Below are 27,528 nucleotides of genomic sequence, written 5' to 3'. Positions count from 1 at the left end.
ACTGAAAATAACTGGTCGAAATTTTGTGTCTTTTAAGCAGAAATTCTGAGTTTTAAGGGGATTTTTGTTGGTACTGCATCATCACTGCTCTCCTCAAAACTATGTACAGAACCGTCACAGCGCAGATCTTGTTTAACAGCGACATCTGTTGGTGAATGCTGCGTTTCTATTGAACCTTATCGCCGACAGCACTTTACAGGGAATCAATTAAAGCCCAGCAATCGTTATTGACTGCTGGACGTTGTGATTTTCCTTTTTTAATGTGTGGAATGTATTGAAAAATTAAGATTACTAAACAGGGTAGGGACGTTTAGGAGGCGATTTTGTTTTATCTCCTTCCGCATTTTATATAACAGAGATTAACCCCAAGCCTGCCCCTAATAGCCGGAATATGGACGTCATTTTCAAACTATTCAAACATAAATAAATAAATACATAAGTATACCACTCATCAGTTTAAGGAACGAAATGCACCTTTTGATTTTTTTATTGAATCAATATCCGCTTATACGTACTTATGTCATTCGAAATGTTTTAATGTAGCGTGTAATAAGTTTTCAACAAAAAAATTAAATTAAATTAAAACAACCGTTAACTAAACAATAGAAGAAACAAAAACAAGAAGTCTAGGAAAAATAAACGAGACGAAAAAAATACTTCGATTTGGATTATTATTTAGAAATCTGTTGCATACATTATATTTTATATTCATGAGAGAGGTAAAAAAAAAAAAACACAAAAAAAACGCCCCTTTTCACCACAAAATAAAACATTAACGACCGCAGCCAGTAACTTCCGCTGTCACGCACTTTGGATGTAATTTGTGTAAATGAACAAGCCTCACCGAGAAGCAACTGTCGTCACAATAAAAGCTCAACTCTTTCTACTTAGTCATTATGGTGAAGTTTAAAGCGCAAAGCGATTGAGATAATTTTGTACATAACCACAATAAGTGTACAAATTGCATTTTAATAAGTTGTCTACATCGGCGCGGGCATTAAATAGAGCATCTTGAAAACAATATTGTGAAATGTAGCTTCCGGAAGTTCACTTGTCGTGTATTGTGTCCAGCTGAAGTTGTACAGGAACTTTTCCTCTTCCATGTCACCAGCACTTTACTGAAAAGTCAGACGGGAGATGAGCGAACAGCCGGTACAGGCGGACTTCCCCCCCGAACACATGCTGGACCTGGACGAGGACGAAGACTTGGAAGTGTTTAGTCAGGTAAAAGCCCGGCTCTTCCGGGACTCGTACCGTGACGTTCGCGGGGAGTCGCTCTCTCTCTGTGTCTTCGTGCAGCCCAGCTCGATCAAGTGACTGATGAGATCATGAAAACCCACCCTGTGTCACTTCTTTATCGTCCCTTCACATCTCAAACACGTTACTTACGTTCAATTCGTGACCTATAAATCCGTAACTAATGCACTGGAAACCGTACGAGCTCAATGTGCACGAGTTTTAGCCTCGACTATGGCTGTGTACATACTATTGTTGTCACTTGGGTGTGTGTATTTAAACTGTGACTTAACTTTAAGCACCAATATTGGTGCAGTTTGTACATTTCTAATTGTCTCTCCAGATGAGGTAGATCCTGTTGAGCCACTGTTGCTAAGACATTGGGCAACTATTGATCTTGGTGTTGTGAAAGCTAATGTCTGGGCCACTCAGACCTCAGTCAAACTGCTGCTTTCACCAGGGTTCACAGGAGCAGCACTGTCTCTGCTGAATCTCCCGTTTGTGTTTCTTCATGGTTTATGATTTGGTCGTGTTAATCGTGTTAATATTGCTAGACATTTATGGGATTATGATGAGATGATCAGGCCTCTTTAAAATCTTGACGGCTTGAGGCCTCACCAACTGTTCCATTTTATGATGATAGTTATGTATCTTGTTACTTTGATTTTATTGTTTGTAACATCCTTGGAAAAAATATTCATGTCCCCTGGCGGCAGGAGATTTTGTCTTGTTGTGCTGTGATGGAATGCTGTTGCATTTTTGATGGCAATTGCAGTCATTTTTTTTGTTCTGTGGTGTTTTTCATGAATTCATTCTTGGCTTCTTTTTCTCCTCATTTATCTCCTTATAACTTCTCTACTCCTCTTTGAAATAGAAATGGGGTGGTGAGGTCACCAGTGCCTTCTTTTTGTTCAGGACTGATCAAGAATGTTTGCTTCAAAACAAGTACATCATGACCTTGGTTCTCAGCTGAAAGTTTCATACTGATATTCAGGTCACCTCACATCCAACACCTGTCCTCTTCATGTCCCTTTTCACCACATCCATGAGTCTCATTGGTTCCTCTTCTTTATCTCCAACGTTCTTGGTCCCAAACTTGTCTCTTCTCTCCACTTATCGGAACCATCTGACTTCCCTAACTTGGTCCCCAAATTTCTCCACATGTCCCTCTGTTATACAAATTTCAGATCTTGCCCTCTTGGGTCACTCTCAATGCCCCCCCCAAAATCCTCATCTATGACTCTTTTGACTCATGGATCTCTAAACCATTGTTTCTCAGCTGGACTTTAGACCTGTCATCAACCTTAAATGTACAAGTCATGACCCAAATTAAGTTGAAGACAAATCTCATGCTCACTTACTGCTCAATATAGCAGTTTAGTCATAGCTTCATAAATGGAAAGCGAGGAATTTTTATTTTTTTAGTAGTAGTAGAAATACAAATACTATATATACACACACGCATATTTTTTTTTTGTCCCATAGCCCAGCCGCTTTTTGCATCATATCCTGATTTATTCTATTAATTCTATTCTACAGTGTTTGCTTCAGACTCTGACAACATGAAGGAAATTGAAGCTGCTACCACCAAGTTTCAGTACTAAACACATGAACCTCTGCAAAAACTTGCTGGTGTTGGTCCTCAGTTGTTCATTATCATTTCCTATTCCAGAATATGTCTCTGGCGGATGGAGGCCCAATGCCCAACTCCCCTGGCTCCATGGTCAACCATTACCAGCTGGAGGAAGAGGCCCCTGTCGGAGGGAAGGACCTCTTCATCACCGTGGACAACCCAGAGAGCCATGTCACCGCCATCGAGACCTTTATCACGTACCGAGTCTTGACCCAGGTTTGCGCTGCTTTTTTTTTACGTTTCAAATAGCCGCACAATCAGTGAAAAGGTATATGTATTTATAACATAAAACAAGTGTGCTAAACTAATGAGTCAATAAATAATAACTTTCAGTCCCACGATTATTTATTTATTTACACGATGCATGCTCTCCAAACCAGCATCTGTGAATCTCAACATGTTTGTTAGACGCCGTCGTCTGCTGTGGATTTGCGGCACGTCCAGACCTCCTCGCCTTCCTTACCTGTCTGGAAATATTATTGATCTATTAAAATTCCGTGCACACAACAAAGTAGCGCAGCTTTGCTGAACTGTCTATGTTGGCCGCGAATGTCCTCAGGCTGTTCGAAGGATCCAGCTCTCTCCTCAGCAGTCAGGTCGCTCAAGGCTATAGCCGCTCCTGGTGATCCTGTGGTGCCGCCACTGTAATCGCTGGTGGTTGTTTACACTTTGTCATTGGTGGGTCTTCAGCCAATGAGATCTCACATAAGCAGGGGGGTTGGGCAGCTATCAAAAATAAGTAGAAAATAAGCACGTAACAAAGAGTGCTGAGCGATTGAAAATGACGTCGACTCACTGCTTGTGTGTTATGACCTCACTCGAACCCTAACGTAGCCCCCCACCCCTCTGTTCTCTCATGAAGCGTCCCGCAGAGATTCTCTTTCATCTTGATGTTTTGGTGTCGCCGCTGATTTGTTAGCTGCACAGTCTTTCTCCCATTCTGTTATTGAGCTTGTCCATTGATCTCAGTTTGTCCAGATTCCATCTTGGTTAACAGCCTGTTGAATAATCTATCTCTTTTTACAGGGGGATGAAGACTAGACTATTGTTCAAGTCACTGCACAATAAATGAAAATGAACTTGATCATTTTGACACCCCCAAACTGGCCTTATGACATGAGGGTTCACTCTAGAGCTGGGTGAAGAATGTCACGATAGATTTTTTTCATATCATTCAATATAGATTATTATAGATTTTTTTTCTTTTTAAAATGCCAGTTCTTTATCGGTAAGGAGAACTAATGAAAGTACTATTGTCACATTTTATTGACATTAAAACAACAGTAACACAGTGTCTTCGTGACTGTACCGTAATCAGTTTGGTGTCTTCATGTGGCTAAAAAGTGAAAAAAATTGTTTTGCAGCCCGTTTTTGTCTTTGTTCAGTTATTGTGGCGATAGCTACTGGTTGGCTTTAGACACCCTGTTTCAAAATCCCAGCTAAAAGCCTGATCAGAAGTCAATTTGGTCTCAAAATAATGAGAGATTTTTGTTCCTTAGAAGTCATGGCAATTGTAAGATGAGAGCCACTGATCTAGCACAAAAACTTTTATAGTCTGTAGCCAACATTGTCAAACAAATAAAATCACCCTGGCTTCTATGTCTGGACTTTGAAACCAGCAATAGTCAACACTATTGGCTAAAATACAGCTGCTATGTGACGCCCAGCCGCGTGAACTCTCTTTATTTCTCTGTCTTCCAGACCACCAGGAGTGAGTTTGACTCCAGCGAGTACCAGATCCGCCGACGATACCAAGACTTTCTGTGGCTACGAAGCAAACTGGAAGAAAGCCATCCAACACTCATTATCCACGTATGTGTGATCACCCTTCATCCGCCGCTACTCATCTGCTTGTTGACACCCTCCCAACCTCCCGAACACGACATCACAGTGTAATATTTAAGGCTTAATTATCCACTTCAGCTAATCCTGCTTTAGATTAGTCCTCCGCGTTTCAATCGATCCAAAGGCAGCACTTCGTCTTTGTTCGAGAGCCTTTGGTCTTTTCAAGAGTCCGATGTGGAGGGAATCTTCAGAGAGAGAAGTCAGTGGAATAACACTCAGTTTTCTGAAGGCTGAAGAGTTGGCAGACATTAAATATGTCACAGTTTAAACTGTGGTTGCAGTAATATATAGGGAGATCTATGGTGCTACATTGATGCACAGTTATGACGTCCAACATATTTCCTCTCTGATTCATACCTTAATGCGTTCATCATATAGTCATGCATTTTAACATAGGAAGCACATCGCGTGAACACCCAGTTTCATAGTTTCATCGATGCATAGATCCTGGTAACATGCGCACATAGGGCAAGAGGTGCGATACTTAAAAAGGCACTTCCTATCGTATCGCAGCATGAGCCGCTAAAGCTGTGTAGTGTTATATGTTAACACCTGGTTCTGAGACGAACTGTGATACAGGTTACTTCCAGTTACTGTTAATATTCATAAAACTGTTTTCAGAACAAAGGGCTTTCCAGTCGAAGCAGAAGAAAATCATTAGAAGAATAGAGTGTCAACACATATACTGAGACATGGATGTGGCTCAGTGAAAACAGATGTGCATTGAAAAACAGAAATAAATTCTGTAAATAGTCTACAAAATATGTTTTAAAGATTGACGTCCATGTTGCAAGGTAGATGGCTTGCTGTTGAGTTCTGAACCAACTGGACGCCTGAGAGAGATTTTTTGTTGATGTCAGTGAGGAGAGAGTTACAGTCGTCATGGCTGGAGAATATGAATGCATGAATATGTTGGCTTATGAGAGCATGCACTTTATAGGACTGGAATTTTTCTTTAATGTGAGAGTCCAGTTAAAGTGACGAGTCAAATAGGAGGCAGAGATTTGGGGTGGTATGAGTCATGTTTTTGAACAGGGAGCCAAGGCTGGGAAGTTTGGTGAGGGAGAGACTTTTTTGTTTTTTGTTTTTTGTGGCTGGCTACTCTGAAGGAAAAGTATCAGCACCCACGTGGTTATAACCTCAAGACATGCTACTTCAACGTCTTGAGAATCCTTGATGGTGAAATGAGTGTGTCGTCCACAGAGCAGTGAAAAGATGCGCTGTGACGCTGGATGAGGTAGGTGGATAATGAAACAGGGCTTAGACATAGAACCTTGTAGAAGGCTATAGTTGACTAAAGTTCATGAACGTAATTTATATGTTTGGAATCATAAGGTATTACTGCAACAAAGGAGGTGATTTTTTTCTGTCTGTCTTTTTGTGTCCTTCTCTTTCTCTCCCATGCCTGCTGTGTGTGTTGTGCAGGCGACCCTGCTGTCCTATTGAGCTCCTTGCTGTCATTTATATTTCCAAAGCTTAAAAAGGTGTTGAATTATACGAATAAGATGAACGCAGTAATGCTAGTGCAAAAAAAAATCCGTCTCTCTGAGTGCTCCTCTCTGGGTTGTTTTCGGTTTGTGTGTAGAAGCGAGGGAGCGTGTCCATAGCCGTAATGTATTCCATATACCGTGTTGAAGTGGGCGAGCACTGGTGGCAGCTGTCACGCTCGTGCTGCTGTGGGATGGAGATGTTTGTGTGGAAAAAGCCAGAGCGGAATCAGAACTGATATTGGTGTTGATATTAGCCCTGTGAGGAATCCTGCGTCTCCGCTCCAATTACATTCACAATGGCTGCGACAGGCTTCGCTGGTCGCATTACACAGACATTTTAAGAATGAAAATGTCTCGCCGAGCTTGCAAATTTTAAGACCCCGCGGAGGGTTCTTGAAAAGTAAATGTTGGTTGGCTGTTTGATTAAAGGTCAGCGGTTTGTTTTCAGCCTCTCCCTGAGAAGTTTGTGATGAAGGGGATGGTGGAGCGCTTCAATGAGGACTTCATCCAGACCAGGAAGAAAGCCCTGCATCGCTTTCTCAACAAGATCGCTGAGCATCCCATCCTGTCCAGCAGCAGTCACTTGAAGGTCTTTCTCACTGCAGAGGTCAGCATCTTTGTCTCCCTCGCAATTCTTGCAAAAAAACCCCAGCTGCCAAGTGTAAGATGAATGGGCGGTTCCAGTGAGACTTGGATCACTCTTTTCCATCTGTACACTTCGATGTTCCAAAACCGCCGTCATTGGCTACAAGCTACAATTCCAGTTTAACAAGTCGTCCTTCATGCTGGATGGATATCACTCGGCTCTGTGAAGCAGATGGAGAGACGACAGTGAAGGGACAAATAACTAATGACTAAAATTGCTGTGCAGATGCTGCTGATTATCCAACAGCTTTGGGTCTATTCTCTGATGTATGAAGCAATAATGATGATATTATAGGGTGAAAGATTTGGGGTTTTTTTTTTCCCCTCATCATTCTCATCATTCATGAATGTCTTTCAGTCTTGTATATTTGAAAGAATTCTATTTTTTTATGAATGTTTTTGACTTAAAAAATTAAATATAGATGCTATACAACTGTAATTATGGCATGATATTTTCATTTGATTATTGATATTAATAATAAAAAAATATAAATATCTATAAGATAAATACAACTAAACAAAAAGGGACAATAAAAGATGCCATTCATCATTATGTAAGACATCAAAATTAAACACAATATCATAAGTCATATGGAGATCATAATCGTAATTATAATAATAGTAATTTTAGTTATAAATTTGTAATAATATTTGCTTTTTTTAAGCTTAATCGTTCTCATGTTGCCTATTTTCTATGGCAAAAAAACAAGAGGCTACATTTGATTTTTTATTGTCTTTGTATTAGCTTTGTAAGAACCCTGTCAGGCTGGACGTCAATCCCAACCCACTCACATTAGCAGTGATGTTCCTGTGATGTTTTAAAAAGTGACCACCCCTGAACAAAGTAACAGATGGTGTGCTTCACAGGACTTGATGCCTCACAGAAAACAGGGACCTGGCTTCCTCAGCAGAATGGGAGAGACAGTGAGAGCGGTGGCTAACTCAGTGAGGGGGGTCAAGAGTCGGCCGGAGGAGTTCACCGCCATGCAGGAGTACGTGGAGGACTTCGGGAACAAGGTCGCCTCTGTGGACCGGGTCACTCAGAGGATCATCAAGGAACAAAAAGGTACTAAGAACATTTTTTTAATTGAAAAAAATGGTTAATTTCATCACTAAAATAATACCATTGCTCCTGTACTATATGATTTTTTGTTCTTTATGTGGAATTTATTTTTTAAAAAGCAAAATGGCCATCCTTCATGTTAACGTTCCACATTTGGAACAAGCTAGCATTTCTTTAAGTTATTGTTAAATGCAAATATGAATATATATATATATTTATTACATTCTATGGCCTGCTCAACTATCAATCTTAATGATAAAAAACGATCTCCTTCCAGAGTATCTGGATGAGCTGCAGCAGTACAGCAACACCTACACTCACTGGGCCGGGACGGAGGAGCTGCTGAAAGAGCCGCTGAAGGGCGTCGCCAGTTGCATAGAGGAGTGCGGCAAGGAGACAAAAGAGCAGATCCATCACTTGACCGATGTCCTGATTCCCACCCTCCATGAGTATGCTCTCTGCACTGAGACACTGAAGGTGAGTGGCTCATGCGGCATTAACCGTCACGTCCTTTCATCTGCTCAGTCGCTGTGTTCTGTGATGAATCTGGGCAAAAGTGCAGCCAGTAAGACCCTCGGCCTGTAATGAAGCCGATCATATACAGTTCACCTATCACTTTGCGCTTAATAATTTCCATGTATTCCTCATAACTGCTTCAATTGTAAATACAATACTCGTATGATATATGTTTTGTTTTATTTTCACCACTATGTATGATCAGGCTTTTTGATAGAAGTGATTTTTTTTTTCAATATATGTCATGTCATCTATAGACAAGAGAGAAAGAGACTGTGGAGGAAGTGGAATTGTTTTAAGCAGTGCTAATGGCTACGCTGTAAGATGACTGTCTACTGATTCCAAATAGCAACAGTTGTGGATTCAGAACTGCTTGAGTCAGTGTCTTCAGTTCTTGCTTCAGCAGGAAGGGTAGATCACTTCTGACCTCAATACAATCTCTGCCAATCCGAGTGTCCTTGGGCTCAGCTCATTAGTATTTGTTTGTTTGTGTGTTTCTAAACAAAGTAACTCCAGAACGAACAAACGATGAATTTCCGTAGTTGACAAATGTTCTGTAGTTCCCTCCGTAGACTGACTGACATCAGCACATCTGGTCACATATACAGGCTGAAAACAGACATTTTTATTTCATAGAACACAACAGACAGTCAAGTTTCATGTGACTAAAATGTTAATTTACCAACGATTAGAAGGCTTTCTCGAGCCATTTTTTCTTCTTCTATGTCTCTCATGTTTATCCCAAAGGACCTCCCCAGCGCTCCTGCCATCTGCTGTCCATCTGAGCTCATTACGCTTAGAATATTTAACATGAATTATATTAATACAAAACAGGCAGGATAATGGTTTGGAGTTCACACACATTGAGGCTATAAATGAGTGGCTAAGTAGAGGTCTTTCTAGTTTACACATCAATTCTTTGCTGTGCTGTGCAGCCATTTTAGTTTGATTCTAGCACGTTTTCCAAACAAATGCGCTCAAACACAATATTGTAAATGCGACTTAATCTCTTGCGCAATGCTGACAATAGTAGCGAGAGTTCATCATATTTGGTTGTAATTTAAGTGTTTCTTTCAGAAGACACAGGCTCCCATCATTGCTGCATCAAAGAAACCACCCTAGTCAAGTGAATGGTTTTAAAGCAGCGCTGTATTTTATGTCTTTATTAATCTTTTGTGAGCTGGAAGAAGCTTAGGCTCAAACCACACAAGTGGCTGCACAAAACATGGACCAGATTAAACAGCGGCTACGAAGCGAAGGGTTAAATCGTTTTAGATCCTTAGACTCTTACATTTGGCTTCAATAAAACCTGCAAATATCCAGCAGGGATTTTTGATGAACAAGAAAAACCCACTTCACTAGTTGTGTGCAGAAATGTGGCCCTGGAGGAAAAGATTTTTTACGTTCAGCAGCACAGCCGAGCTTTTAACTCTGTGCTCTCTTGTTTCAGGCTGTGATGAGACGACGAGACAACATCCAAGCCGAGTTCGAGACAAAGAACGAAGCCCTGGCGTCCAGAAAAGTGGACCAGGAAGCAGTAAGTTCAGTTTTGATCAACAAACTGTGGACAGCCTCGCCGCCTCTTCTTCCCCCTGTTGCTGCTTGTATCGCCGCGAAGCAGCAGATGTGTTTGTGTGTCCGCCATCATCTTCCCAGAGATTAGGTGTAATAAAGTGAAGCGTGGAATAGTGCATCTCCCTCAGGGGCGCCCTCAGCTCATATTTGATAGGGAGAAGTCTTCCTGGGAGGATTATCGAAATATCCAGGCTTGTTGGCTCAAGCTCAGTCCTCAGCTCAGCGGGAATAAGAGCTGTCAATATTATTTCACATGGTAAGCCTGCCAGCTAATCACGGCATAATGAAAATTCCCATTCCCTCTTTCAGATGACGACTTCAAATGTCAGGAGGCAAGAGAAAGGGAAAATGTGAAGTTGGACAGCTATTTTTAGGGAGGATCGCTGTGTGTTTCCGTCTGCGCGGGGGGCTTTAATGAAACACTCCCACCTCTAATGCATATTGCCTTTAACAGATCTGCACTAATGAGGATGTAAATGTCAGCGCCATTGCTTTGTTACCGTCTCCATCACGGCTTTTGTCAAAGGAGGCACGTGGCCGCTCTCTCAGCCTAATGAGTGTCATGGAAACACACTGCTGGTCCGTTCCTTTCTTATCTGAAGGTCTTTGATTTGATTTAATGATGCCTTCTCCGACACATGGCCCTGTGGTGTGGCGCCTATGTCGACTGGGTTTTAACCATGTGATCCTCTGCCCTTCCCATGATGACGCACAAGTCTCAAACTGTCGCTGAGACATGCTTGTTCCACCCTTTGAGAATCACATTTCGATTGTGGGCACAGTTTTAGCTGCCACGACTGATGCAATTTCTGTGCCCAAATTTGAAGACGGTGTGACTGCGTTTTGATCCTTCTCCTTCATGTCTGTACGACTGTCCAGTGTGCAAAAGTTTTGCGTTCAACACAACACAACAAAGCAATGTTGAGACCTGTCAGTCACTGACATGTGACTTGCACCTGTCTGAAGACAATGTGAACTTCAGGTGAACTTTGGACACGTGTGTGAAAACAGTACATTTTGAGCTCTTTCATGTCAATAAAAGATATGAGGAGTTCATGATTCAAGCGCAGAATATTCTCCAGTTTGCTTCACGAGTCAGTCTCCATGCTTGAACCCGTTTTCAAAACTAGTTTAGAAGTGATCCTCATGCATTTTTTACTCCACTTCTACGGCGCTGACAGCACCACTGCACCCGCGGCTTATAAACAGCTGCGACTTATGTGTGAACAACATCTATTTTCCTTCTTTAATAATATTCTAATATTCTTGTGCACTCTGTAGTCTGGAATTTACACTCAGTATAAATCATGGCTCACTTGTTATTAGCAACGTTCAATGGCTAGGCTAAGCGGTCATGCTAGCGCATGCTAGTGGCCTCTGAAAATGAAGACACTGTTCCATCAAACCGTCATCAAACCGTCACTACATTATTCCTCCTCAGGTTGTGTCCTCATAAGTATGACTGTTGACTAACAAAGCATTTTAAGGACTATTTATTAAAGGTTGTGAATAAAAAAGAAACACTTTAATTGGAAATTTCAACGTCTTATATAATCATTTCATCTTTATTTGGTATTTTCTAGTGATGGGGAAACCACTAGAGGCCACTAGATGGCGCTCTTGGTTTAGATTCAGGGTGTGAGGTTTCACTGAACCAGTTGTTCAAGTCCAAACATTTTACGGCAGACAGTGCCATCTGGTGGCCTGTGAAAATCAGGACGCTGTGTCCTGAAGCTTCATTACCCATCACAAGTGTTTTCTATATTTCTATATTTCTTTTTTTAAACCCACTTCCGTAACTGTTCTTCCTTGTGCGCGTCTGTGACCGGCAGCTGCAGCAGGAGGTGGACTGCCTGGCGGACCGGGTGGAACTGGCCAACAACGCGCTCCGAGGAGACTGGACTCGCTGGCAGAACAGCATGCGGTCTGAGCTGAAGTCGGCCTTCGTCTCCACCGCCGAGAAGAACGTGGACTACTACGAGAAGGTGAGTTTTCTTTTTTTTTTTTTTTTTTAGAAGCTGAAAATCAATATTTCATCAAGACAGGCTTTAGCAGGAGGTGGCCCCTCATATGAAGCAAGTGCTGGTTAAACAGTACTTTCATTTTATTTATACCTCAAAATCACTGTCGAACATATAGGAGGGATTTTTTTTTCTTTCCCTCAGAGTAACACCTTTGACCCTCAACCCTGCTCTGCGTGAAGCTAATCCTCCCAGGACTCACACCTGACTCATAACATGATTCCCAAAACTAAGATGAAATTGCTACACAGTGGCTGGTGGCTTTTCCATCGTCTTCAGGAGAGTGTGACATCTCCTGGTGTTTGCTAGGAGATTGATTCACTTTAGACATCAGCAAAGGAGGGAGCTCTCACGGTGCTGATGTTTAAGCATGACGTCAAAGAGACAGATGTGCAATTACCTGCTCGCGTCCATGTTTGCTGGGGTGCTGTCAGAATTATCAGTATCAACTGCTAGTTGTTGGGCTGACAGGAAGCCTCACTCTCCTGGGAAATGGAGGAGTCTCCAGGGCAGCTTCCCCCCAGTGAGTCCTCGGTTTGCCTCCTCCACACTGGACATTAAGAGCTCAGCCATGAGGCAGGCAACGCCCCAAACATGGCTTCTGACTTCTGCTGTTGTGGAGGAGCAGGACTCTGAGCCGCTCCCAGATCTTCTCATCCCATCTCTCTCATTCACTTGAGTTTTAAGCGTTTTGAGCTCTGTGATTTGTGGGTGTGGCTTGTATTGAGGTGCGCTGAGTAGTCAAGAATTTTTTTTTTTTTTTCAATCCAGGATTTATACATTAGTTCAACTTAGTGAGATTCCATTTTTTTGGTTTCTTATCTATCAGTGGAGGGAAAGCTTTGGGGAGGAAAACAAAGTTAGTCAGCATCTATGTGCTGCTGAGTGTGTTGCTTGTTCTCACACAGCAGATGCTGATCTTATTGGTACGTCTTCGGCTCCTCTGGCTCTTCGTAGACAAGATGAGAAGCTAAAGAGAGGAGCTTGAATGCAGATAGTTATACACCAATAACGTGCGGCGTCTTGGTCGGCTCCTCGCTGCTTTTCATTCTGCTAGCATGCTACCTCTGCCACCAGTGTAACTGAAGGTCGTACTGGGGCGTGGAAGCAGGACACGGGTCGACGTAAGATCAGTTTGTAGACACATTCATTGGCAACTGGGCACAATGTCTCTCTCACAGGCTCACACACACACACTCACAATTTACCCCTAAAATAGAACTGACAGTCTGTGGCATCAGAAGCGCAACGTGGACCTGCTTCAAGGCATGTGTTCTTCTTCATTGTTCGTGAGAGCATTACGCCACATAGAGGCCCGGCATGAGCACTACATCGTTTTCAACTTCCTTTCCTATGTAAATCCTTTAGAGAGGTGCAGTGGTGACTGGTCTCTAATATTAATTTACATATTTAAATAAATAAAGATAAACATGAATCAGTTAACTTATAATAATCATGGTTAATTCTGATAATAATTTTACCAAAGAAATGTGTAATGCGGACATCCGTCAAAGTCAACTGCCTCTTTAATTTCCTGTGTCCTTCTGCCCTCTATGACACCATTGTAGTACAGTGTGTGAGCCATTAGAAGCACTGAAAGTGCTGCTTGTCAGCGCTAAGGGAAGACCGGTCATGTGACGTGTTTAAAGTGGAGATAGAAAGCAGGTCCCTCACGCTCGTAAATGTGGGTTTGCTGCTCGCCAGGAATTTGTCAGCAAAAGCTGAGGATGCAGGTCGTGGAATCAGGAAGTGGCACTTTTTTGGATCGTGTCAGCAAAGTTTGAGTATAGAGCAAAGAACAAAGAGTGACTGTAAATAATGTGTCCATTTGTGAGAATTAAACTGCCTCCTCTGAGAACTAAGGAGCAAATAGCCTCCATGGTGACAAGAGTGGCCAACAATGCTTTCCTCAAGCCAACATTTGCTTACCGCAACAACCTGACAGAACAGATACTGTCCAGAATAACCTCAAGGGAGCATAAGAAGAGGCTCAACAACTTGATACAAACAGAATATTATTGAGTATTATTGGCCTCTCTTGTGTCGATAATCTCTCCCTTTATTGAGGACAGATACATGAGAGAATAGATACATTGATCGTGAAATGTAATTTATTAAAAACTAAAAAAAATGTCACAGATCCTTCTGTTTTAACTGTGACAACGTTGGTTTTCCTTACGTGAATGAAGCCTTTGAAAAATGCTGAGTCAGCCCACGCGGTGAAGAATAGATTAACGTCAGCTGGGCTTCAAAACATGTCTTCAGTCAGACTGATGTGGACTCATCACAGCGAGAAGCGGGCCACAAAGGAGAGGCTGTTTTCTTTTTTTTTTTTTCCACCAAACAGATTGGCACCATTCGAAGGTCGAAGCATATCCTTGCAACAAAGTCAGTGAGTGTTGCTGCGATCAGAAGTGAATAGCCCAGCAGACTTTTGATTTTAAAGGAGGCGACTTCAAAAGAGCGCGATCGCTGTATAAACAGGTCTTACAAAAGGGGAGAGTGATGTTTTCGCTCAGGAGCATCTGTTGGAATGATGAATGTGAGGACCTTGTACTAGAGGGCTTCACAGCCGTTAAGTAAGACAATGCAGTTGCCATGGTTACCATCCATTACCGCGCTGTGGATGTGGTCCGCCAGAGAATGCTGTGGAGGTGATGTTGTCAGCGCCTTCACAACACACAGATTTCAATTATGTCTTGCGTGGTCTAGATTCTCGTCAGACAAACATGATTGTATTATTTTGTTTGAATTTGCCCGTGTTGTTACCCTGAGCGGTTATGTTCACTGTCGGCCAGCAGATGGCGCCAGAGTTATTCAGATCAACCTCCGGGGTCTGCGGTGTTGCCACATCAACGCTGGTTTGAATTAATTTCTTATGGCACTTCACTGCGAAAAGTCTCTCCTCCCACACACGCCCCATCAGGACGAATTTGCATCCAGATTAAAGCGACTGGTAGCAGATATTTTTGGCACTGCCATGCACCACGTGCTGAGCAGTTCATGAAGTGTCAGATGGAGCTGAACTAATACTTCTCTGTCATGTAACGTGCTGGTTTATAGACAGGTTCTAGCCCTGTCTGAAGTTTGGGAGGATTTTAGGAACAGTTGTGTTGCTGGTTTTATTGCTAGGTTGTCATTATTTTGGCTGTAACCCTGAGGCGCCAGACAGTTTGAGGTATGTTGATCAAAATACACCCGATGCGTCTGTGGTGCGCTCGTGTCTCCGTCTGTGCGCCAGCACTTTACACCGGATATGTCTATGGTGAGGCGTCAGTCGGCATCACACGGCCTGCAAAGTCCTGCTTGATCCTTGATCACACAGCGTGTATAAAAAGTGAAAATCTAGGAAGTGTTTAGATGCTATTATTCCATTATCTGTCGGTAGAGGGCAGTATAGGGCAGGTAGTAATCTCAGGCACTAGTTGTGATTGATACTGTGTTGTTGGTCATGGCCGTCTTCAATAAAGTAAGTCAAACGCAACCTCACCGTCTTCTCGTCCGATCTTGAACAAAGCACATCAGTCTTGCCGCGGGGAGGAGTGAGTCGCCTGCTGATATTTTACTTTCAGGAGGTTTCTGTGAAATGTAAACAAACAGATGCTTTTATTTTGTTGCTACGTTCTACTTCCTACCCCACTTGCGCTTATTTTCACATTGGCACGCTGCAAATTTCCATCTGAATAAACAGAATTTTGATGTAGTAATAGGAAGGTAAGTTAACAGATATGAGCGCTGGTAGTCTGGAGTGTGGTGGTACAGTGGTTGCAGTACAGTTGGTGGTATGCCAGTAGGCTGAAAGTGGAGTAATGTGTTGTTCTTGTGGTGCGGTGGTACATTTCTAGTCCATCAATTGTTACCTTGGTATTGGCCTTTTGTTGTGGTGCCAGACAAACATTCAGTTGTACTGGGGTGATTTACTGGGGGTCATATTTGTGTGGTGGTGAACTGGAATTTATCAGTTAGAAATGTGATCGAGTGGTAGATTGATGTCTCAAGTGTTGTGCGAGTGTGCTGGTGGAAATAAAAAAAAGTCACCAGGAGGGTTCCATTTGTGTGGTGGTGCGTGTCTTGTAATGCATAAGGCACGTTGCTGTTGTGTGGTGGCGCACGGATAGTTGTGTTTGTAGCCACCTTTTTTTGTGGTAAATTGTGATGGATTGATATTCAAATGTTAAACTTTTGGTAGCGCTGGTGTGGGTTGGTGTTACCATATCAGAAGCCTTGTGAAAGTAGGCAGGTAAGGCGGAGGGTATACAGTAGAAGTGGGGTGGAGTGGCTGCTTTTAGTGTTGGAGTGATGTGATGGATGCATGACAGGGCTTCTAGGCTCCTGTCTGTTGAGCCTACAGAGACGAAGGTTGAGTTGTCTGTAGCCCACAGAGTGAACAAAGTGATGACTTGAAAAAGTGAAGTAGATCAGGGGCCAGGTTAATTCAGTGCAAAGAAATGTTCAAACTTGAAGGCAGGCACAGCGAAGCCACAGCTGCGCCCAGCTTCCATGGTGGTCTTTATTTCATGGACTTTCGTCACCGTCCTGTCTGGAGAAGAGGGAGGAGAACTCCCAAGATCTTTGGGGCTGATAGATCTCGGCTGTCACCTCATGCCTGCGCTTTGCTCTGCAAGACTTTCCCAAGTACAAGGGCAACTAAACTGAATGTTTCTGTAAACGCAGCTTTCAAGCTCAGTCAGCTTCAATCAACGCTGCGCCGCATCTGAGAAGCCAGCGCGTAGGTGGACTTTCCCTTTGTAGCGGCGCTGTTATCGCCGCGGAGTCATCCTCTCTGTATTTGGGTTTCTCCGCAGAGCCTCTCCCTGCAGCAGCGCTGACAAAAACACTCAGACGCTGATGCCCCTGGAAGCCATCGGAAGGCTGTGCATGAGTGTGTTGGCGGAGGTGTTTGTTGGAGCGGGACCAACACATGAGACAGGAAGTTCCAAGACTTGGGCAACTGCTATAAACTCTGCCTCCAAAGTTCACTTTTAAAGCGGGGTGACTCAGGTCGGAAGTGTTTTTTATCTCGGATTGGCTTTTAGGTTTCTGCTATTACGTGAAGTAAGTTTTAGTTTTTTGTTTTTACATTTGAATGGCTCTCGTGGACCGAGCAGAAGAGCTCAGTATGTGGGTCGCACCCCTGAAAAATGTGCCAAATCTTCCCAGGTTATTCATTCACTTATAGCAGGGGTGGGCAATTGTGTAGTAGTGCTGGGTAGATGAGGTATCATGAAACAGTATTGCAGGGTTGATGAAACAGTGTCCTAATTTCCAGAGCCACTAGATGGCACTTTTGTTTTTAGAAATGATGCAAGGCGTATACGTTGTTCAGGTCCAGCCATTTTACAGCAGACAGTGGCCTCTGAAAATCAGGACACTGTTTCATGAAGCCTCATCGACCCATCACTAGTTTATACTATGACTGTGATGAGGGAACGACTCATGGACAGAATTTTGCTGTTAAAGTATTGTAAAACAAGGAGAAAAATAGCATTATCTGTCATTATACCATGTTATCAAACGTGAATAATATGTTTTTCACTTATAAATTGTGTCTTTTTATGTACATTTTATTTAAAAATTCTAAATATAAGTTATACTTACTGGCAGTGAATAGCTTGGCAAAAGAAGGGTCATGTTGATATCGCTACAGTTTAAACTGACCAAAGTACTGTACAGTGAGTAAACATTTCCTGGTAACAAATACTAATACTGATGAGAGCAGGATTATGATAAAAAACAGACATAAAAATAAGTAAGCGAATAAATAAAATGAATGAAGTAGAAACATGGTTAATACATCAAGAACAACAACAAAAAACACTGTTTGACCAAGCTTTAGCAAAATAGTGAATAGCTCAGGGGGAAGAAAAACAGGAAATGTACTGGGGAGAGAATGAGTTTTGGTCTTATATTTTATTTTTAGTTACATTTTTCTCTTGCAATTACTTCACGAGAGTGACATGAATACAAGCAAAGGACTGCATCTGGCCGTCGCGTCACACTTGTGCTCACCTCTGACGTTCAGGGTTCGACATGGTGAGGAAGAGTGGAAGTTTGTTTTCACTATTGCTGGCGCTGTTCATTTGAATTTGAATCATGGTGCCTACGTGGTGTCTAGTGATTGCCACAATCATTCGTACAACTGCTTGGGGAAACACATATATGTAATGTACTGCTTGAGATTCTTCTCATTTTAACACGTTTGCAAAGCCAAGGGCCTCAGAAGTGGAGCAGAGAAGGAGAGGGAGCTTCTTCCAAGCGTATGCTGGAACCACACTGAGACTTATTCTGACAAAGGAAGTGGAAAACCTAAACCACGTGAGGGTTTCAAAGAAAACATGTCTGACACAGAAACTGCTGGATTACTCTGGAGAACAGAGATCAGAAGGAGTATCACACAGCAGAACATCAAAAACATGACAATGACACAAGCTAACACACAGCTACACATAATCACATATCACCCACCCCAACTGCACATGTAATATATTGGACGCAATGGACTGTCAGCAAGTGTGAGTCCAGTAAAGGTCCAGTGTAGTTGGTGTCGGTGGGTCTCAGATAAACACTCGTTCTGTCCATGAAGACACATCGAATGGCCTGCCCAAACACTGCTCTGCTGGTTACTGTGTCACCGCATTTTCAGGCTGATAAGTTCTATGATCTATAACCTCACTCCATTGGCCAGGTGGAGCACAGTAGCTACTTCAGTTAAGATGGTCATTTAAATCTGTTGCCCAGGCCACAAGCTCACACGGGTCAAGTCTGATGATTTCTTCTCTTTTTTTCTTTCTTTCTTCGTTACATTTTTTCCTCTGTCTCTCCCATATAAAGCAGCCCACGCTGCATGGCAAACTCACTCGCTGCTTTGGTGTTGTGAGGAGGATTTGCTGAGGGGAAAACGGGGCACTTTAGGAATGTTTGTGTGGCAACCCAGAAATGGCCCGGTCACCTGAACATGTGGTCCTGAAGCCTGGCAGACGATGTGCTGCCGCACAAGTGGCGTCGTCGGGGTTGAGGTCAGAACCAGCTGAATTCTTGAGTCTGAGTGCGTGGGAGGAGCAGCTGGCTCACAGAGATGCTGAACGGCCGCGGGGTCGCAGGACCTCAACAAGGTTTAGAAGGCTGTGATGGAAAAAAAACGGTTCTTCACTCTGACCCTCCACCAGCTTCTGTCATCCTATTTTTGATCAAGTTTTTGAGGAGCTGTGGACTACGTCTGGATGTGGGTGTCTGCTTCCAAAACAAATGAGAAGAGAGCTGCCGTAGCCTTCGCTGGGAACAATTCCGTGGACAGGACGGATTGTCGCAGTCCAACTATTGTTGTCTGTGGCTGACGTACCTGTCCCCTCACCTGGAGCCCCGTCAGGGAAGCTCTCTGAGGACCTGACTGGACTCCTCTGATCTCTCATGGCTGCAGGCCGTGAAGGAGATACGTCTCCCTAAAATGAGATATTATTGTCATTCAGCAGGAGCAGTCGCCGCCGGCGGTGTGAATGATTTATGCCAGCGCCGCTCAGATAGAGCGATTATAGAAACCTAATAAGCAACTGCACCTCAGAGAGTTTGGTCGCATCCACGACAAACTGCCGCATCAGTGAGGAGCTTCTGTGAGACAGTGGAGGAGCCAAGTCCGTTCTGTGGGACCAACTCTGAAGTTGTGAGAGCAGCTCGGGAACTTTTGCCGTCTGATGTGGCGCGGCAGGTTGCGAAAGAGACACAGCTCTCGGCATGTCCCGCTTCTTCTGCACCGGTGATTCCGCTCAGCCTCTTAAACTGACACCTAGGTGGCGCCGCGTCCGACGGTTAGCATGACTGTATTGTGTGGAGGCCTTTTCATCATGCCGCACTCGCACCGTCGGGTCTCATGGACGTCCGTCATGCTCCTGACCAAAAGTCAAGTTTTAGTTTCATTTTCAACTTCAAGTTATTTGAGTTATTTTTTATCTTGTTCTTATTGTTTATTTTTATTTTTGTCATTATATTGTTTTTCTCTTTTACTCATTTCCTCATTTCTGCTGTCGACTTCGATTGTATTTATTTTAAATTCTTCAATCATAATATTTTTTTTCTCAACCATTTTTAGTAAATATTTTTAAATTGGAACATTGTGACTTGTTTATATCATTATCTTTATATGTCTTCCATCTATTATCCCACTTTTCCTGTGATCCTGGGTCAATGCTCCTCCTGAACTCGCCGGCTTTTTTTTTTTTGTTTGTTTTTTTAAAATTCGAACCTTCACCGTCTTCAGGTCAGCGTCATGTCGCTGCTTGTTCTGACTGAAAACAGCCTCCATCCCATAATAATCCTCTCTGGCACATTTGCAAGTTCTTCCACATGAAACCAGAGGATGTTGAAGAGGAATCTTAAATGAAAAGAGGTCAGCAGGCGGCGGCTCCTAGAGATCTGTTTCACATGTTTGGAAGTATTTCTTTTCAAAGCTCGTTTTAATGTAATCCTCACAACAGTCCCAGTTCTTGCCGGTAGGGGGCAGGAGAGAACAGGCACCCGCAGATATGTGGCCGGAGGGATGCAGCTTCTTGTCCTGTTATGATTTTTTTTTTTTTTTAATGTGTCACAATTTTTCTTTTTTTTTTTTTAAACAATCGTTCATGTCATGATCAAACTCACACACTGTCGTCTTTCCGCCACAGACTCACATTGTGGTGGTGTTTGATTCGTTCGTCTGGTGAATTGATTTCCAAACTTTGCTCTGAACACTGTCTCCAGGCAACTCACTGCAGCACTGAGGAGATGAGTAACCGCGATTGAGAAAGTAACACGGTGCTTCATGTTGATGATGATGATGATGATGATGATGATGGTGTGTGTGTGTGTTGCAGTGCTTGGCGGTGTGGGAGACCTTCCTCATGTCTCAGAGGTCGGAGCCCGGCAAGCAGTAGGTGCAGGGCCCTGTGAGTCCAGGTCCATCTTCGCCTGTCTTCCATGAAAACCAAGCACTTGTTCCTTCTTTTTAAGTCTCTGACCAAAACTGCCAGGTCATTCCAGAGATGCTTGAAATCAGCGGCCTGTGTGTGTGCACGTGTGTGTGTGTGTGTGCGCGCGCACAAGTGTGTGAGCTGAGGTGTGTTTATGTAAAATAACAGAGAGAGAAGCCAAATGTTTCAGAGTCCAAGAAAGTCAATGAAAGCCAGCGTCACGGGAGCGGAAACGCGGTGCTACTCATGTGCTAACTGTGTATTAGCAACATGCTAACCAAACATGAAGCTGCTAACGCGGACGAAAAGCAAAATGGTGGATTTTGAAAAACGTTCTGGCTTTGTTGGCTAGCATGACAGATTGCTACACCTCACAGTAATCGAGAAATACAGTTCACTGTGTCAAGTGACGGTCGCTAAAAAACAAAAAAGTGCCTGCAACTTTAAGCATGCTAACTGATTAGCATGACGTTTAGCTACTCCCGATGTAGCGTTTGGGATGTCTAGAATATATAAAGTGTAAAAGTTTGTGCCGCTATTCTTTAATAGCATCTGCAAGTGTTAGCAGTGTCATTTCTAGTTAGCATGTTGCTCTTGAGACCAGCAGTTGCAGATACATCCCTAAGAAGTGCCAAAAACTACAAAAGAAGCCATAACATTATGACCATCTGATCCATTCGCCAAGGGAGGTGGTCGTAATGTAATGGCTCACACTAACATGGTCATCGTGTGCACAATGTGCCTGTGATGGAGGACCAAAGAATGCCACGGCCGACCCCCCGAAACTTCCAAGCAGTCCTCCCAGCGTCTCAGCCGCCGCCTGGTTACGTAACTCTGCAGCAGATGTGGGGTTTATCAAATTAGCCGCGGGAAACGGTGAGGATGATGATGTATGACTGCGGTTTCCATGGCGACCATCACGAGAGCCGGAGCGCCTGCTCAGCTGCGACCTTGAGTCTGCCGACTGAAGTTTACACATGTGATGAGCTGCAGTGATTTCTGACATCACACTCTCTTTTCGCTTGTTATTCTCAACTGTAAAAGGAAAAAGTCAAAATTGTGCTTTTTTTTTTTTATGTAATAAAGATTTTCCCACCAACAGCTGAGTCCTTCTGGTCTGATATTGTCAACAGCAGCTGGAGTCAATTCTTCATATTGTTTGTTTTCGTCTCATCGTTGTGCCTTTTAACTTTTTATTTTATTTTTCTTTGGTTATTCCTGTTTTAGTTATTTATTTCATGGTCTTATATGACTTAGTTTTTTAAAACCTTCACTTTATGTTGGAGGTTTTTTTCCCCCCTTGTTTTGGATCCTTACACATTTTTGTCTTTTGGTTTTTAACTTTTTTTTTTTTTTTTGTTTTTGTTTTTACCTGTTTGATATCTTTTTTTTTTTCCTTTTGTTTTTTCTGAATCATGTTTGCCTTTTTCTTCTCCTTTTTTCTCCTTGCGGTCTGAACGCTGCGGCTTATACAACAACACAACTAATATATGGATGAATGTGTGTCGTTTTGTCATTATTTTTCTCCACCCATTTTTCATTTTCACCTTTTTTCACTATTTTTCTCATCAATTTTAACATTTTATTTCATGTTTTGTCCTTGTCATTTTTGCTTTCATTGCCTTTTTTTCCCTTGTTTTGCCTTCCTTGCTTTTATATTTATGGCGATGGTTTTTGTCGTATTCTTTTTTTTTTTCCCCCTCATTTTGGAATTTTCTGCCGTTGTAGACTCATTCTTATTTCAGTTTTCAGCCACAGTTATTATTGGTCATCTTATGTTTAACGGCTGTCTTTTTTTCAGGTGAATTATTTTCTTTTAAGATTCTTAATGGGTTTTTTTTTGGCCTGTTTTTATTTATTTTTTTTAATCATTTGGACTTGTTTCTCTCATTATCTTCATATTCCTTCCATCTATTCACTCACGTTTCCTCCTTTTCTAAATGTCACTCCCGTCAGTGAACTCCTGAACTGTGAGAGGTTTTATGTATTTAGTTATTCATCGTATTGATATATTTATTTTTTCCAGTTGGAACCCTCCCAGTCTTCAGGTCAGTGTCATGTTGCCGCTTCTGTGATGAAGCTGCTTAATAAGCTTGTTCTCCATCCCATAATAATCCTCTCCGGCACGTTGGCAGCACTAAGTGGGTTATTCCACGTGAAATCAGAGAATGTTGAAGAGGAATCTTTAAATAAAGCTGCTCTTTGAAGAGCCGCAGCGGGGAACTCCGACGCCACCGGGGCGTGTGCTGCTGTGTTGCTCTCGACGCTTGTGTTGTGCTTCTCCACAGCGGCTGCTGCTGCTGCTGCTGTGGTTTGGTTGCTTCTGTCTACTGTTGGGTGCTTCCGCCGGTGGTTGTGTCTGTCTGCCGTTCAGCGGTTATTTTTCGGTTTGTTCTTCCTCATGGGTTTTTTGTTTCTGTTGTGGTGTTTGTTCTGCTGCTGCGATGCTGCTTCTGTCTTGTTCTTTCTTGGCTTGTGGTCCGTCTGATGCAGGGCTTCCACACAGTCATTGCTTCACCAAAATATATAGACCAGCAAGATGATGCTTTGTTCAACGCTCCACCATTGAACTGGTCTGGCACAGAGGAGGTGTCCATGGGTGTAGGCCACTGCGCAAGAAGAAACATCTAAACATCTAAACTAAATATGAGGACACTGTTTCATCAGCACCTCAGTACTGTTTCATGATACCTCACCTGCCTGTTAGTACAGTTGGTCTACTGTTGTGTAGTAACCTTTGTGTTGCTGATGCTACTGATGTTCTGGCTGCGAGTCTGTGCCTGTGTTCTCGCGCTCCTGGTCTTGTGCTGCGACCCTCCCTGGCTGTTTGCTTCATATTCATGCAGAACGTGTCTCGGGGAAACAACACCAGACTCTCCGGAGCAACTCTCGGGGTTTTTGCTGCCGGTGGGGGATGGATTATCGACGTGAGAGAAACTTCTGGTTTCACACGCGCGTCGATGGCGGTGGCTGGTGTTGTTGTTGCTGCTCGCCAGAACAAAACGCAGCCGCCGCTCCTGCTGCCAGTCCGAGTCAATAATTGATCTTCTGGCTGATGGAAGATGTTTAGTGGTGCTTTGCTTCGGATTCAGGTTCCACAACAGCTTTGTGAGGCGCCGCTCTCCACCCTGGCGGCTGAGGTCAGGAGTCCAGCGCAGGCGCCTTCCACTTTCATTCACATCATTTTTGGTTCTGAATTAGTTTCCTGTGTTGATAAATGTGCTGCCTCACAGTGGGAGGGTTGTGGGTTTGAGTCCTGGCTGGGTTTCATGAGGGCGATCCGGTTTCCTCCCATCGTCCAAAGTCATACACTCCATGGCTGTAGGTTGTGGATGTGTGGTCTTCTGGGTGTCTAGGATGTGTCCCTGCAGCAGCTCTGTCATCTGAGACTCGGAGAAGAGCGGCTGCTGCTTTCACTGGATTCCCATGGTTCTGTCATGTGAGTCAGTGCAGGGGCCCAGGGCTCCGGGATGGGAGCAGCGCTGCGCGGCGGCCTGTGGTGACGTGAATGTTCTGACTCTGTATGTGTCACTTCAGCGCCACATACGGCGGAGCGGCGGCGCCTGCGGACCGAGCCGCTCCATTCATAATTAAGCAGCTACAACAGAAACACGCTTCTCTATTAGCGGCGGCTTCTGAAGCACCGGCTCCGGCGGCGCTTGGAACACGCATCACTAATGGACGTGTGGCCCACTTCTGCTGGTCCGGTCGACGTGACGCCATGTTTGTGGGAAACACACCAGTCACATTCACAGCTCAGTCTGGCGCCGAGCGCACTTGCCACCAACTTACTTTACTGTTAGTTATTCACTCTTTCCCCCACAGGTTTTACTATTTTGTTTGTTTTTATTTTATGGCATGTGCAGGTATAGTAGTTTAATTGATCTCAAGTGTTTTTTGTGTGTATTTTGTTCCTGTTTTTTTCATTTGATTTTATTTATTAATCCACTGCAAGTCTTGATGTCTGTTGTCTACATACATCTATTTTTGTTTTGTTTTTCTTTTTTCATTCTGTTTTTTTTTTTTGCTTTTGCTTTCGTCAATTTTCTTTTATAATTTTGTTTTGTTTTTTTCCCCAGGGTTTATTTAATTTACTTCAAGTCTTTATTTTTTAGACTTTTAAATTCTTTTTTTCTGTTAATTTTATTTTTTGAATGTATTTTATATTATTTATGTATTCTAAAATATTTTACAAGACATTTTATTTTAAGTTAAACGTAAACCTTTTTTAAATTGACTAAAATCTTTTACATTGTCAGTCTTTCATTTAAAAGTTTTTTCATGATTGTGATTTTTTTTCCATTTTACTGTAATATTTATTTAAATAAATTCAGTAATTTAATTTTTATTTTATTTATAGTTTTATGATTATTACATTCATTTAGTTTGATTTATTTTTTTTACTTTGTCTGTGTTAATACGTTTAGTAATTATGATTATTATTATTTGTAACCACGATTATCACGCCATCAATTATTTTAATGGAAAAAAATATATATAATTGATATATATATTATGTATATAATGAGGTGAGATGACGGTGGTTTCAAGGCGGAACCTTCCCACTGAAGCTGCAGCTCAACAAGGCAGGAGCATGTGATCAGTGAAGTAGCAGCCTGGTGAACACCGTTCGCCTCCAGGTTTCAATAAAGCTTGTTTCTATCAACTTTTCTGGAGCTAAAGCCGTTCTTTCCCTGAGCCGCCTGGCGTGTGTGTGCCGAGTGCCCGAGGGGCCCAACTGTTGTGGCCCTGACAAAAGAGGGATGAGCTGGTGTTGGATGGCGAAACACACCAGCGCCGCGGAGGCGAGCGGCGGCCTTGATCCCAGCGCTGCCGCGTCATCAGATTCTCTTTGTGAGGGTCCGGAGCCGCGAGGATTAGGGCCGGATCCGCTGAGGGAGACTTTTCCCTCCAGCAGCGGCTGCTGAGTCGGCTGCTTTTGGCTCACGAGCTTGCCACGTTCACAGAGGAGCTCCGTGAGTCAGCAGCGACGGTGGTCCACGGCTCATCTCCCTGAGCTCCTGCTGCCATCAGAGGGGAGGAGCTCAGGAGGCCTTCACCTGCTCCACCAACGTCTTCTTGTGTTGATGATGCAGCGTCCAACCATCTGCCGCTGTGGCGGGAAAAGATCCACGGCTGGAGTGACCCTGGCTGACCTCTGTCTTTGGCCGAAATGTTGCTGAGCTTGGGCCTGACCAGCTGCGGCAGCCACGATGGTGAAACCCAGGCGGAGACGCTGCTCTTCAGTCTGCTGACTCAGCAGAAGCCGACGGAAACTAGAGCGCCAACACCATCACAGCTGAAGGTGGTGTGATCTTTTGTGCCGTTTCGTTATTGGTGCACTTCCTCTCTCAAGCTTGGGCAGTTCTTACTATTCTATATTTTTACTTTTTTTATAAAGTTAAAAATAAAGTCATTTTCATGTTTGTTTTTTAATCACATAAGTGTTAACTTTCTTTCCTTAATTTTGTTTTTGTTTCAGAAAAAAAAACGTATTATTATTGTTTTAGTTCATTAAATATATTGAGTTATTAATGTTTTAACTACAGTCAATTATTGTTTTTTTTCTCACATTAAATATTCATTTATGTGTATTTTAACAAATATTTTCACCTTCTTGGGTTTTTTTTTCTCACAACATAAAAACAATCAGTTTTTATTATTTACTATTAATGATCTAGTTATTTAATCTATTTTTATAGTATTTTTTTTCAATGTTTTATAAGTTTTAATTTTTTATGTTATCTAATCATGAGTTCATTTCATTCATATATATGAATGAAAGTATATATATATATATATATATATATATATATATATATATATATATATATATATATATATATATACTTTGTAAATTACATTTCTCTCATTTAAAATATGAAACAGTCAAAATTACTACTTTTACTTATTATTCATGTATGTTCTTTTTTTTTTTCAATACAGTGGTAGATAGTCAACAATGAAACAAGTTAGGAACTTGTTTTGAACTTCACACCAAGAGCTCATGTCGACCTGAAGTCTAAACTGTGGGTGTATTTTTATGAATATTAACTTCAGCGTGAAGTCGTCTTCGACGACTGACAGCAGAACCGTCGAGAAGAGACAGCACTTGGGGATGAGGAGGTTCTGTGGGACTCCACTGATCTGCACAGCGAGTCAGGAAGTTTGCGGCGTCTTTCATCAGCTGCGAGCGTCGTTCTTCCTTCCTGACATCTGTGAGGCTCCTCTGTCCTGCAGCAGCAGCAGAAGAAGAGTGGTGCTGCGATGGAGGGATGATGACTTCAGCTGGAATAGTGGAACAGAGGAAGTGGAGGAGAGAGAGCAGCTTGGTTCCTCTGCAGTGGACTGGAGCTGCTCATCCACCGAGTAGAGGGTCAGTCAGGTTGAGGGGGCAGCAGACTGAGCCAAGAGGCCCAGACTGTCCTCCCAGAACCATCTCACGGTTGCACGACCGGAGCGGTTCCTGATCCATCTCTTGGGTCTGTGTGTGTCTTCAGTGTGAACCTGGATGAATTGCGAGTCTGGCAATGACCCAACCTCGCCACTTGGAGGCGGAAATCAA

At 42.9% G+C, this 27,528-nt stretch overlaps 1 protein-coding gene across 1 annotated transcript; it reads left to right on the top strand.

Moving 5' to 3' along the window:
• Nucleotides 1-1,075: 1,075 nt before the first annotated feature.
• On the top strand, nucleotides 1,076-22,050 carry snx7 (sorting nexin 7). The gene is made up of 9 exons (XM_053861061.1): nucleotides 1,076-1,224; nucleotides 2,909-3,085; nucleotides 4,571-4,681; nucleotides 6,653-6,811; nucleotides 7,717-7,915; nucleotides 8,190-8,389; nucleotides 9,879-9,965; nucleotides 11,836-11,988; nucleotides 20,868-22,050. Exons 1-9 carry the CDS (start codon nucleotides 1,138-1,140, stop codon nucleotides 20,925-20,927), a joined length of 1,233 nt encoding a protein of 410 aa, XP_053717036.1. The 5' UTR covers nucleotides 1,076-1,137; the 3' UTR covers nucleotides 20,928-22,050.
• The last annotated feature ends 5,478 nt before the right edge of the window (nucleotides 22,051-27,528 follow it).

The sequence above is a fragment of the Synchiropus splendidus genome, chromosome 3 (genome assembly GCF_027744825.2).
Source record: "Synchiropus splendidus isolate RoL2022-P1 chromosome 3, RoL_Sspl_1.0, whole genome shotgun sequence".
NCBI classification, from domain to species: Eukaryota; Metazoa; Chordata; class Actinopteri; order Syngnathiformes; family Callionymidae; genus Synchiropus; species Synchiropus splendidus.
Note: the sequence above shows the minus strand (reverse complement) of the source record. Positions and strands in the feature narration are given on the sequence as shown.